Source organism: Sebastes fasciatus, chromosome 5 (genome assembly GCF_043250625.1).
Source record: "Sebastes fasciatus isolate fSebFas1 chromosome 5, fSebFas1.pri, whole genome shotgun sequence".
NCBI lineage: Eukaryota > Metazoa > Chordata > Actinopteri > Perciformes > Sebastidae > Sebastes > Sebastes fasciatus.
Genome location: NC_133799.1, coordinates 19,600,145 through 19,613,861, shown reverse-complemented (window position 1 = coordinate 19,613,861; position 13,717 = coordinate 19,600,145). Strand labels below are relative to the sequence as shown.

Genomic DNA, 13,717 nt, shown 5'->3' with positions numbered 1-13,717 from the left:
AACGTGCATTACTTAGAGTTTGGGAAGAAAGTAAATGCATAGTAGAAAAACTATTTATTGATAAAAACAGAAGTAACAAAACATCTCTATTTGAAGGCAATATATTCTGTTAAAAAACACATGCAACCTTAAATAAATATATGACAGAGGCTTTTATACTGTTAGCTTTCTGCACAGACGAGCCACAATAAATAAAACAGTTTGGAGTATCGACAGGTTGGAGCATTGCATCTTCAGGGTTTGACTTTTAAGAGTTTGCGGTAAGAAAACTGACGCACATTCTAACAAGGAGAGCAGTTTTACTTGTGTCTACTTGTTGTCTGCGGTTGACCACAAGAATCTAATTTCCAGACATGCGAGGGAGGGAGGGAGGCATATAAAAACAGTTTTCACTTCACTTATCAGATCTCAGGCATTCACCCTCATGGGAATGAAACCAAACCTGAGCTGCATGAACATACAGATACACAATTCAACTGGAGTATAGTAGTTATTCAGTATAAAAAAAGGTATAATAACATGCGTAATATGCCACACTGAGAACTACATGCATCATTTCTCTCCCTTCAGATACACAAGCAGAGTTGTTTTGCTTTTGCTGAATGGTTACGTTGTGCGTGTCCCGGCGTGTTCAGCTCAAACGGCGGCAGGAGGCGTGTTAAGGCTGGCGGTGCTGTCACTCTGAGGCACCATGAGGGCAGGTTCTCAGCTTTGACAAACATGGTACAAAGACTCACAAGCATGAGTCACATCTCAAAGATCTAAAAGTTAGCATCATTTCAAGTGATGCATGGATCCATTTAGGAAAAAAGAAAACCTCAGCAGAGGTTTGATGGCTGTGAAACACAAGGACACAGTTTGTGAAACTGCCAGCAGCAGATGTGTCACTCATTTATTTCACCAACAACCTGGTGATGCCCAAAACGAGCGAATGACTCATTCTGAAGAGAAATTCTGACTAAAAAAATCTGCTGGACCTCACAGGATTTCAACAACTAATCAAAAATAATAATACCAGTAACACAAATAGTGTTGCAAACTGACAGCATGTAAGCTTTGTCTGATGCCAGAGATGTGCTTATAGGGAATGGGAATCGCGGAGCATTCTGGGGCGCGCCACCATTTTTGGAGGGTAGCGTACAGAGCTACGGTAGATTGTCATTATATATCACCGGACTATCTGTCATCTGTCAATCGTTCATCAACAGAAATGTATAAAGTATGTGCGAAAGACAAATACCCATATAAAGAGAAGCTGACAGAGGCAAAGGGGCCATATATTACAAAATTTAAGACAGCCATTGATGTGTTTTGGCGTTAGTGAACACCTGTTAGCAGTTCAAAATATGTCAATCTTTGGAGGCCGATGTCCAATTTACAAATGGGTAGGTATATGACATTAAGATCTCCAAGCCAAATGCCAATGCAAATGCCATCATCTGGACAAAGATAAGCTAGCTAATGTTATGCCAACGGAATACTAACAAAACGTCGGCTAATACTGCATATTTAATCTACCGATATCTTGCTAAATGAAACCCATAACCCATTAGCCTACCTTTGTGTCTGACTGTATACTATATATACTACAATTCAGCTTTTGAATCTTAATCACTGTGCAGTGTTTTGTGTTATCTTTTGACACTGGCAGTAAACAGCCAGAGGATGGCGCTCTGACCCTTTACCCTCAAAAAAATGGCTGACTTGCTGTAGGTGACGTCACATTCCCGTTCCCTATACCTATAGAGTAACCAATGTAAAACATATGGTAAAAAAATCTGATTGACAGAAAAAAAGTTATTTTCAACTAATACCTTAGTAACTCAGTACTACTATGCAGTACAAGCCCCACTATGGATCAACAACATGACCCATAGTGACAAAAACGATTTAACACTGTTTCAAATGAAGTTCACAGCTCCAACAAGAAATGTTGGTCTTATGTTTTGTTCAATAATCTTCAGAATTAAGGTGATACTCTACCCAGATGTATCAGGATAGGAGCAAAGACAGAATCTTCATCCTTTACAGGTCGTTTTTAAAGCAGATTAAATCTTAAAATGATCACAGAAACTTCTCAAATATCTCCAGCAGCTTAGAGAAATTTCTCTGTTCTCCATCCGTGTGTTCAGTCTGTTTGAGACACTTGAGACATTTCTTTGTTGGAACGGCTAAATACACTGCTTCTGTTCGTAGCTCATGCAGTTAGTTGTATATTTTTGTCAGATGTTGCTTTCATTTGTGACATGGTACCAAGTAAAGTGACAAACAAAAGCCTCATACTTAGCCATATTTTGGTGTGGTAGAAACATACAAAGGATACAAATGGACAGCAGAGAAGTGGATTATACTGCAGGTGTATTTGTTATGCTGTGAAAATGTACTAGTTTTGTTGGAAAGCATTGCAATTAGGGCTGGGCAATATATCTATATTATATCGATATTGTGATATGAGACTAGATATTGTCTTAGATTCTGGATATCGTGATATGGTCTTTTCCTGGTTTTAAAGGCTGCATTACAGTAAAGTGATATCATTTTAGATTATTTGATGATTATTTATTAAAAATGTCATTTGTATTATTTTGTGAAAGGACCAGTGGTCTTCTACCCTACAATATTGTCGCAATATCGATTTCGAGGTATTTGGTCAAAACATATTGTGATATTTGATCGTCCAGCCCTAATTGCAATTGGCATCAAATCAAGATGACCACAGCCACTGTTCTCTGTAAAGGAAGCAGCTTTTTACAGTCACCTTTAACAGGAGGCGACTCTTAATCACTAATAAGATACATTTCGGGGGAGTATCACTTAAAAAGCACACGTTGTAATGGTAAGCACATGTAAAATGTTGAGGTTCTGCGTTCTTTGCTGATTGGAAACACCGGCTGCAGCGGAGTATAAACCTGTGACTTTATGGTTATGTGAGATGCTTCCAAACCACCAAACACAGAACATCCTTCTACTTCACAAGAGGAAAAAAGACAAAAACGTCCATCACTGGCTGCTGACTATCCCTTTAAAAAGTTCTTTAAAAATGTAAAATTAAATTAAAAGCATTAAAAATAAAATTATGTAGCTGCAGGATGCTATTAGACACTCAATGTGGCAATTCTAAAAAAAGGCACCTAAAGAGTGAAGCACTTTGAACTGCTGTACTATCATGTCCTCAACAGTTAAATATTAAAACAGTGGACACAAATATGTTTCTCAATGTGAGACAATTTGAGACAGATGAGCTGACGTTTGAACATTTCATGGAAAAACTAGTTCGATCAGCAGAGCATTCACACCTCAATAACATTAGACGTCTGGTGACGACTGGCACCACCAAGTGGTGAAAACTGGCAACTACAAGTCCTACAAGACTACAAACTACAAGACCACAGTCTCAATAAAGAAATCAGTTGTTCCAATAGGAACTTACTGTATGGTATGACTGTGGCTGTAAAACATATACATATTTATATATATTTCAGTTATAACTACAAAATAAAACAAAACTATTTAAAAGAACTTGGTGTGACATTGTCAACCATCCAATAAAAAGATGTTTTTTATACAAACTGACTTCTGGAGTTAGCTATAAATGCCAACTAGCAAGTCCATAAATTATGATCATGTGGGTAAATATAATTATTAGAGTTGCTATAGTTTGTCCATTATAGTGCACAGTTGCAACTTGTGTACACTTAATTTACATTTGGCAAAATGCTTATTGCCACATGGGCTTGTTTGTACCATGCTTTGGTAAATGACCTTGAGTCTTTCTCCTTCTCCCATCTTTCGTCTTTCCTCTATTTCCTTCTCAACCCGAGGTTTCTCTTGTTGAGGATCCTCCTCAAGGTTTTGTTCATGTAGTAGGGCCGACTGGGTGAGCCGTCGTTCGCCTCCAGGTCCCGCACTAGGAAGCAGCAGTAGCAACATGTTAAAAACCCAGATGGAAATTGCCACTGGACAATACTTAAACCATTTATGTTTATTCCAAAAAAAATTATTCACATTGTCATTGGATTTCATTGATAAAAAAAATTCTCCTATACAAAAAGAACACTGAATAACCTCCAGATAGATGCGTGTATTATACTTAGTATTAAAACAGCAATACATCTGAACCATCCAATAAAAAAATTACCAAAAATGGCTTTGACATCCTTTTATAAACTGTATCGCAAAAGGTTCCTGGTGTTAGGTCTAAAACCACAGAATAAGAGGAACATTTTTTTGTATTTTTTTTTTTCACAACTAGGCACATAAACTAGTGGCTGCATTCAGAAGTTTCCTGAAAACTGTCAGGTTCTGTTCAAATATTAAGCAAAAAAACATAAAATGTCTTTTGAAGTCTTGACCTCCCACACAGTCTCTGTCTGGTTTACAGTACATTTATGAGCATAATGGCAACTTTTGACATGATGTAAAATAAGAGAATCCTGCTTCGCTAAGTGCACAATTACACACTATTTTTTTGGATGTGTGTGTTTGTGTTAGTATAAATACGGTGGATCAAAGCAACCTATAAAACCAATGGTAAACATCAACAGCCAGCAAAGTAATCATGCTTGACAGAAGAAATAAATCACATGGTTCTTTTCCCATATGTGAAAGTGCATACAAAACATGATTTTACACTAGAAGACCAAAGTGCGACAAGAGGGTGTCCCATAACTCCACCACGTTTTCACGGTGAAGCCTTATGCCGTAGTCCATCAGTGGCATCTGTACATCGTAAGGTCCTTATGTTTGTTTCGGTAAAAATGCTTGTATCATATTCATCTCAGCCTGTGCGTGCGTCTGTCCTGCGATTCGACGTGTACCCTCTCAGTAAGGCAGAGGTCAGCAGAGAATACAGAGAAGAAAAAAGAAAAGAAGCGTGGCAGAAAAAAAGGCATGTATCTGAGTTGGCTCAAGAGAGGAAGTAAACTGGTCTTTTCTAGTCCCCCCCGTGCCTTTTCTGGGAGCAACTGGAGTAAAAGCATGTCCTTTCATGTCCACGCCATCCCTGACCAGGCTGGGATGCATCCAGTTTTGATGTTTAGCCCTACAGTACTCGCTCTCAAACGTCCAGACCCCCCCACACGTACAGCAGATATGGAGAAGTGAGTGAGAGAGTCAGCAGTTCAGTAAAATTGGCCGCGAATCAGCTCAGGAGGCAGCGCATAATTTGGCACCCTCCTCGCCTTTGAGCAGGATCTTGTGCAGGCCAGGAGACATGTAGTAGGGCCTGGAGGAAGAACCGTCATTCCTCTCCAGGTCTTCACCTGAGACCAGGTCCCAGCACGGCAGAGGACAGGAGGAGCAGGAAGAGCAGACACAGTGACAGCCAGAGAGAGAAAGCAAAGCAAAGGCTTAGTAGAGAGAAATATTATAAAAAGGTCATGCAGGAATTAGAGAGCTGAATGAGCAGGAATCAGTTTCAGTTGTCAGTTTTAAAGAGGGAAGTCATTATTATTCAGTTGCTGACAGGTTGCTTGACATTTAATCTTTAACCATCATAGCAGTGCTCAGTACAAGTACTCATATGGTGCCTTCAAATGGGTTCCACGAGAAGAGTCCATATGAACGCCCCCCTCTTGTGGTATTCACGACCTCGTAAGTAGAAAGTTTCTGAAAGCTCAGAGTTTACGAGTTGTGATGTGTTTGGTGACATTCTCAGAAATGGCGGAGGCCAAGGAAGTTCATTTTTCGGCGCATAATAAGTTAATATATTGTAATTTTAGTCGTATATTGTTTTTCTTCGTAATTTTATAATAGGTCTGAGGAAAATTATATAGTCCCTACTGACTAATCTTTCTCCTCTGTCATTATGCCTTTGCATTTACTAAATTATGTTACCCGCTTACTAGCTTGCTAAATTGTTAGCCTCTGTGGCTTCTAGACGCCGACAGTAACGTTAATATTGCCGTTGCTTAGCAGCGGTGTTCTCACGACTTAACCACTTGAACGCCAAGCATATCCTGTACGACTTCACATGTTGTGAACACGAGCTCATGAGCTTGAAAACACCAATATTCTCACAATGTGTCATATAAATTACTGAAAAGAACCAGCGTACTTACAAAAGCACAGGAACAACGTGTCCACACACATGGCATAGACGTTAAAGAAGCCATGTGCAACCATGTAGGATCCAAATATCACCGTCTGAAAGAATCAACGGATCAAAGTCAGGATGCTATACTGTCAACATTTATTCTGAAAGTCTGTTTTTATTAAAAACCTGCATTCCAACAAACATCAATAATAATATGAACCACTGAGTCGTGAATCATTCAACAAAACTAATTACATTGTGCAACAATGCAATCTGATCTGAATAACTGGAACGGTGTTTAACAACTTTCTACAATTTAAAAAAAGGAACCCAGTGAGCATTGTAATCTATGCCACACATTTGCAGAGACAAACTTCATCCCTCACACTTTACACCAGGAAGTGTGTGTTCTCTCTGTTCTGGAGACAGGTGAGGTGTTAGACATGCTGTTAATCAGATGCCACTGCCTGGGCCTACCTGTAGGTCTTCAGGGAAATGAGCAGAGTCACCAAGAAAAAAAACTACAAACAAACTTAGGGGGCTACGTTCTAAATTAGTTCTAAATTAGTTCTAAATTAGTTCTAAATTATTAAATTTCATCATCCTTTGCAAAAATGGGACAAATGTAAAGGCTTATGATAAGCTATATAAATATTTTAGTGGTATATTCTGTGAGAAAAGCTGAAGAATTGTCATGTCATATATTTGCCAAACTAATACTCCAGCTGCATTTGAATCTTTTTCTACAGTTATTTTACAATTTTTCACAATTACTTGAGCGAAGTCTGAGCCAGAGACATGACATGGAGGAGAAGAATTTTCTACTGCGTCTGGATAAAATCTTTCGTGTGCACAGTGAATTCAAACATACAGTCAGAATACAAACATACCTCAACCTCCCGAAGAAACTTGATTCAGTCTCAGTTGTTATTGCTGGTACAATCACTCATTTAATAACCCACATTTTAACTCCTTACCAGAAGGGGGACCCAGTAGTAATTTAGGGATGGCACCTTCTCTTGAATGACTGGGATTTTACGTGTAAAGAAGAAAAATGCGAGAACACCTGGAAAACATACAAAAAAATAGAATTACTGCCTCACAGTTATATGCCTCCGCCGACCAGTTAAGTTGCAGTTTGCATCCATGTCTGTCCAAAATGTTATCACTACATCATTTTATCCTGTTAGACACCCTCATAATTAGCATATGAATTCTTGAGTTATGGCCAAAATCGTCTTTTGTGAGGTCACAGTGACCTTTGACCACCAAAATCTAATCAGTTGACCCTTGAGTCCGGGTGGATGTTTGCGTGAAATTTGAAGAAATTCCCACCAAGCATTCCTGAGATATCGCATTCACAAGAATGGAGCGGACGTACGTACGGATGGACAACCTGAAAACATGATGCCTTTAAAATTCCTTATAATACCAAACATAAATACATAAAACATTTTTTTTGGACAAATCGACCAGGACGGTTTCAGTCAACAAGCAGCACAAATAATTCTAAGATGCTTTTTAAATTGGTTGAAAGGGGAAAATGAAGGGCTTACAAACACACATACTTGTTCTGCTACATTGAGATCAATAAATCCTACATTAGTGAAGGTCAAATAGTACACTATATTTTGAAAAGGAATTCTTAAGGGTAACTTACTAGGATTCATTTGGATTTATGTTTAAATTAAGAGCTCATAAATCAAATTGAATTTAAGGCCTCCTAAAATTGAAAGTAAGAGATTTAATTCCTTTCACAGACCGGCAGACGACCCTGTGCAACGGTAAATTTCATCTTATTATGACGCAAATAGAGGGAATAGAGTATGTGCGTGGCGGAAAGACGATTTAGCATCTGCCTAATATTCAGGAGGATATCTCATCCTGTCTTTCACTTCACAGACTGCAGGTGATCTGTAACTCACCGACACTTCCTGAAATAAGCAGTTTTCCCAAGAAGAGCAGAAAGTCTGTCACCTTGTCCAGGACAGCCACCCTACAGAGGAGGAGGCAGGAGGAAACAGAAGACAATGTCACGCGCTGAGACACAGAGAGTGCACACGCCATTAAATACATAAGTAATAAGAAAAAATTTGCATGAAACACTTGTTTCTTGATTGCTTCACTGACTTACATACAGCAAATCCACACATTTGTAATTGTAATTCTAAACATGTGAACCGAGTGTGTCTCAGCAGCAAGTAATCTGCGCTCTGACCTTTTTTAGATGCATGGATCTGACACAGACCTAAGAAAAAGGTCTTACCGAATAACGTTCCTCATCAGGAGGAAGAAAGCATTCCTGGAAGAGGTGCAGAAGTTCTTTCCATATATTGCTATCTGTTGGCGAGAGAAAAGTAGAGAATAATGAAGCACTGAGGCCAAATTCCAACTGAACTGCTATAAGGTACTTCAGTCCAAAGCAGATGTTTCTCAACTCACCATAATGTATGCGTTTCTGTTTATGAACTTGATGAAATGTTCCAGGCACCAGAAGCAGCATTTGAGGCAGCACATTACGAATCGAGTGCATCCATTTTGATGACCTGGGAAAACATTAGCAACAATAATCAACAACCTATTTGAAATAATCATTACGTTGTGTAAGATTAGTGTTTTTAAAGGGACTGTACGTACATTTTTACAAACATTACATTTTTGTTGCCATTGTGTGAACAGGTTGTAACCGAAATATGAGACCTTCCACGACTTTCTGGGTTTCCTCTTTCAGCCTGTGGACTGCTTTTAATGTGAAGAACCCGGGCCCGTTTTTCCCGTGCCTTAGCCGTAGCCGTAACATTCAGTTAGAAATGGAGTCCGCTAACGCCAACAAACAATCAGACTCCACCACAACTCAGACTCCATCACAAGCTCCACAAAAGCAAAACAAAAACAAAGTTATATCTAGTGAAGCCCGTCGGGGTAAAACTAGCTTTGTGGGAGAACAGCAGAGCTAGTGCGAAGAGTGTGTGCACGTGGGAAGTGAGTGGTGAAGCAAAAGAGAGAGAGAGAGCGGCAGAGCAGAAGAGAGTTAGTAAAGCTTTGAGAATATCAAGGGAATGTACGGTGGAAGTTGGAGTTTGTGCAGAAATGTGTCTTGTTTCCCTGCTGCGGAGTGAAGTGACGGGGTTTCACTCCGGAGCGAGTAATGACTAAAAGTGAGTAAAATCTACGGTGTCTCCCCTGTGCCTTCTGACCACAGTCAGGAGACTGAAGCAGGAAAAGTTGACTTAACGGCCACAGTTGTCACTGTTAACAAGCAATTTCTGATTCTTACACAGAGTCCCTTTAAGAGTTGCAGCTTACCTTTCAGTCTTTTATCCAGGTACTCGAGAATTATTCGGATCATTTGAACCACAGCGAGGATCAGAGAACCGAAGGCAAGAGAACCTGTGTGGTAACTGTGACACGAGAAACCAAATTGTATAATAGACATTTCAACATTTGCGTAGGAATCTTAGTAGATTGAACAGATGCTTGATCGAGAAACCCCTTATTTATGAGACTAGCAGATTTTACTTTTATTGATATCTGACTTTTTTAGGGGTAAGGAAATATTAAAACAGCAGTTGACATCTTAACTTTGACGCGTTCCAGCTCCCTACCGTATGGCTCGGCTGAAAGCGGAGTAGAGGGGACATGCAGGGATGTCGTCTGGCTTCTTCAGGGCCCAGTAGTAGGACGCGAAGGCCCCGGCCAGGGTGCACTGGCCCAGCGCGATGGTAAAGTTGACCAGCCAGAGGAACATGAACAGGTTACACAGATGGAGGACTATGATGTTGCGGTGGTACACACTTTCCCCGCCGTAGAAGGCAAACATGCATTGTGACCCGGGGCACGCTCTGGTTATATTTGTGCCATTGAAGTTCTGAAAGAAAGCAACAGATTTGATCTCGATGTGTAGTCGGACAAGAGTAATGTGATCTAATATTTGCTTAAATATTTCTGTTACACTTAATTCATAACAAGGCAAACTACTCAATGACAGAAAAACACTTTTCTATTCATGGCTTTTTCCTCCTCTGTACCTCTGTTTGCATGTTAATGATTAATTTTTGCTAATGCATGTCTTTAATCCTGCATTTATTAAAAGGTTGTGTGACCACATAGCATATAAATGTTTTTAGACTCTCAAATTACCGTACACAAACCGGGGGGGAGCAGGCAGGCTGATGACTAACATTTGTCAAATAATCGCTCATAGCTGTCAGCGACTAACGTGAACTCTATTTACATTAGAGCATTTAGAGATTGATTCTAAGACCTCACCGCCAGCTATCAGATTTTTACTTGTAGGCAATAAGAAGAAGCTATTACATTCGCTTTGATTGATTGCAGTCTGACCAAGAAATATTTCACACAGCAAGAAGTGGCAGAGAAATGACACAGTTATAAAAATAAAGAATTGGTTTCTCCAGTAAATGGACTTCACTGTGTAAGAGTGTGGTAGACAACTAACCTGTGGATTGCATGTGAGGTTCGCATACATGCAATTATTGTCAGCAGGTGTGACCTTGTAGACTGCATCACCAGATGATGCTAAGAAGCTGAGGACAAACCAGTTAAGGGTAACACAAAGCGACATTTCATTTCGTAGCAGAGAGCTAGATTGAAGTTACTGGAATTAGAAAACCTAATGAATCCATTGATACCAACCATGTTGTGTTAGCATGTCGGGAAGGAGCCTAAATAACGCTCTGAAGTTAGGCTACATTTTGGCGAGGAAAAACTGGCATGACCTCTGACCTCAAGATATGGGAATGAAAATGGGTTATATGGGTACCCACGAGTCTCCCCTTTACAGATATGCCCACTTTATGATAATTACATGCAGTTTGGGGCAAAAACAGTGCAGTATAAGTGTGTTATTTTCACCTATTCCAACAATGTGTGTCTGCACACTGGGGTCCCTAAACAGTCTTGGAATTACATAAATTGGGTATCACTGTAAAGCTGAGACTTTTGTGGATCCAGTGAGCACCAATTGTATTCGTGTGTGATGATGTTAGTCCCCATAGTAGCAATTTCATATAGTGAGACCTCACTGTGTAGAATGGCCTGTGGTGACCTCTAGGATAATCATGGCCTCATGAAACTTTACAACCACAAACTAAAGACCAAGGGCATTCAGAGGATGGCTGGCTTTCCTAGGTAGATTGACAATAAGGGGGTTTCTGAGCAATTTACACAACAGAAGTGATCGCCATCCAATTGCTGAAAAAATACAATTCTTGCAGAAATCTGAAAATGTCAAAAGTTTTTGATACCAACACTGCATGGCTTTTTCTACGGTGTTCCCCAAGCTCTTGGTGTCTTAATGTGGTATTTTGGAGGGATTAATGATAATTTTTATCAATCCCCGAGTGGTAAAAAAAATGGTTAAATTTAGCACCAAATCTGTGTAACAAATGGTATCAACCCAAAAATTGCTGCAACAACTTATGAGACATAATAGAGCATGGGAATGGCCATCGTATACTTCCCTCATAATGTTTAAGCCCTTATACACTTTCACAATTAATATTCTTTTTAATTTCTGATTTATAAGACCATGACACACAATGCTGAGCTGCATCTGAGCTGCACCACTTCTATGTGGCATATACTGTTGACCTGCTATCTTCCCCTAAAGACCCACTGTACCCCCTAAAAAAGACAAAAACGTGTCCACGGTAAAGAGGGGTTGAGTGGAAATGGTCAAACAATTCACTGAGACACAGGAACACAAGCTTGTTTCCATTTCGCTCTTGCTTTTAAAAACATGAAGCACCAAGTGAAAGAAACACTATCCATTAATTACGAACTAGAGCAGCTGTTTACTGATAGATTGTTATATACAGTATGATGTTGTGGATAATCGTCATGAACTAGATGTAGTGCTTCTACAGTAAAACTACTGCAGACTGCATGAACGCAGCAGAACTGTCTGAATGAGACAGTTCATCAAGGAACCAGCAGTTAGGAGGATACACTGCTATGACGGCCCAGTAGGCGATGCAGATGGCCAGCAGGAAAAAGGTGATGATGGGGTAGAAGAGAGCGGACATGATGTAGCTGATGGCCCTAGAAACAAGAAAGATCTTTTTGAATTGCGTTGTATAAATGAAAAAAAGAGTCAAATGCACCATCTAATTTTTAAGCAGTCAACAGAGCTTCTATCCATACTTACTTGCTTCCCTCCTTCAGTAATGCAATAGCGATGCACAGCCTCTTCCTCAGAAATATCAGCATAACCACAATGATGCCCTCAATCACACAAAGCGAGACCACTACAAAACACATATGTTTCATTACTAGTCAATGCAAATACAACAAACATGTTTTAACATGTCACTTTGGCATTTAAAAAAAGTTTGACCTAAGTTAGTAAAATATAATGATTTAAAGGCAGGTGGGTGAGCTTCAGAAACAAGGAAGAGTACGCTAGAGTTTTAAAAGTGATCCAGCTGAAAAAATGAGCCCAGTTTTGCAAACTCTTTTCCAAGAAAGTAGCTAGCAGCATTAGCTGTAAACTAGCTCCAAAAGTCCATATATCCAGCGAAAAACTCGCCAAGTCGGCAACACTGACAGTCAGGCCTCCCTCCAAAGACATTGCCCCCAAATTATCATTACGAACATAAATTAATGAATGTGTCAAGCTAGCAACTTGTGGAAGGCTCCAGTGGCGTGCAATGAGTGCACGGGCAGAGTGTGCCCAGGCAGGTAGCCCGTCCAATCATTACATTCGGGCCGAATGAAATGATTGGACGGATTTATTACAGTCCTGCGACAGCCACAGATACTGGATTTTTTTTTCTTTTATCAGAGCATTTGATTTAATGATTGCTGTCGGGATGTAATGAGAATTTCAACTAATACAGCAAAAAAAGTTTCTAAAATCTTGTGAAGTAGTGCATGACAACATACTGAAGACGAGCCACGTTTGGCTGAGCTGAAGGTAAATGCTGAAGTCTGTGTGGAAGCCGATATCAGTGATGGAGACGTTAGCACCTGGCTTCCCGCTCAGAGTGCTGAACTCCCAGTAGCATTGCCAGATACCTGAGAGACACCGAGAGAGAGAGTGAAAGCCAGGAAAAGATGCAACAAGGTACAACGAATCTAAATCTGCCACAGTTTGCCATGACAACAGAACAAGATGGGTGAGGAGTCAAATGTAAAACATGTGGGCAACATCTCCAGCATGTGCACTATCAGTAGCCACTGGCAATGTGAGGTAAGAGTCTATGGTGAATACTCACCGAAGCCGATCGCGGCGATGACACCAAAGATAATGAGCCACAGGAGCACACCAGCAGTGTAGCGCAGCAGCAGGATGAAGCCCAGACTGACCGCCATTGTTATCACCAGACCACTGCAACAACACAAACACATACATACTGGGAACTGACCAGTATTTGACTGGTAAAGTACTGATATTAGACTTAAATAACTAATTTAGAGGGATGTTCTGTATATAAGAATTCATCATGTGCTAGTTGAATCGCCTACTGTTGTAAATTCCAAGCAAGTAGGACAGTAGGAATTATTTGCACTAGTGCAGTACCCGTTTGGAGCGCGTGCCCATCCAGAACGAGCCGATTGCTTGGCCCCAAGAAGTGCTGTTTGCAGCGTTGCAGAGAACCGCGGTATGGCTGCTTGTACCCGCCAAGTGTGAAGTTGATTGGATGAACGGTTCTCGAGATA

General features: G+C 40.2%; 1 protein-coding gene across 8 annotated transcripts in view; it reads right to left on the bottom strand.

The window, feature by feature from the left end:
* Window positions 1–39: 39 nt before the first annotated feature.
* slc44a5b (solute carrier family 44 member 5b) overlaps window positions 40–13,717 on the bottom strand; it is a 49,719-nt gene continuing 36,041 nt past the window's right edge. For 5 of the 8 annotated variants that reach the window (XM_074635590.1, XM_074635584.1, XM_074635586.1 and 2 more), the window contains 13 exons: window positions 13,273–13,385; window positions 12,941–13,072; window positions 12,204–12,303; window positions 12,005–12,097; window positions 10,494–10,581; window positions 9,640–9,902; window positions 9,341–9,435; window positions 8,477–8,580; window positions 8,301–8,374; window positions 7,960–8,030; window positions 7,012–7,100; window positions 6,060–6,144; window positions 3,968–5,261 (listed from right to left, as the gene is read on the bottom strand). In XM_074635590.1, coding sequence (XP_074491691.1) covers window positions 5,146–5,261; window positions 6,060–6,144; window positions 7,012–7,100; window positions 7,960–8,030; window positions 8,301–8,374; window positions 8,477–8,580; window positions 9,341–9,435; window positions 9,640–9,902; window positions 10,494–10,581; window positions 12,005–12,097; window positions 12,204–12,303; window positions 12,941–13,072; window positions 13,273–13,385 — 1,423 coding nt within the window. In that variant the 3' untranslated portion in view covers window positions 3,968–5,145. Of the gene's footprint in view, window positions 3,908–3,967; window positions 5,262–6,059; window positions 6,145–7,011; window positions 7,101–7,959; window positions 8,031–8,300; window positions 8,375–8,476; window positions 8,581–9,340; window positions 9,436–9,639; window positions 9,903–10,493; window positions 10,582–12,004; window positions 12,098–12,203; window positions 12,304–12,940; window positions 13,073–13,272; window positions 13,386–13,717 lie in introns of those variants that run through there. The other 3 variants (XM_074635585.1, XM_074635587.1, XM_074635589.1) reach the window with 1 other exon arrangement.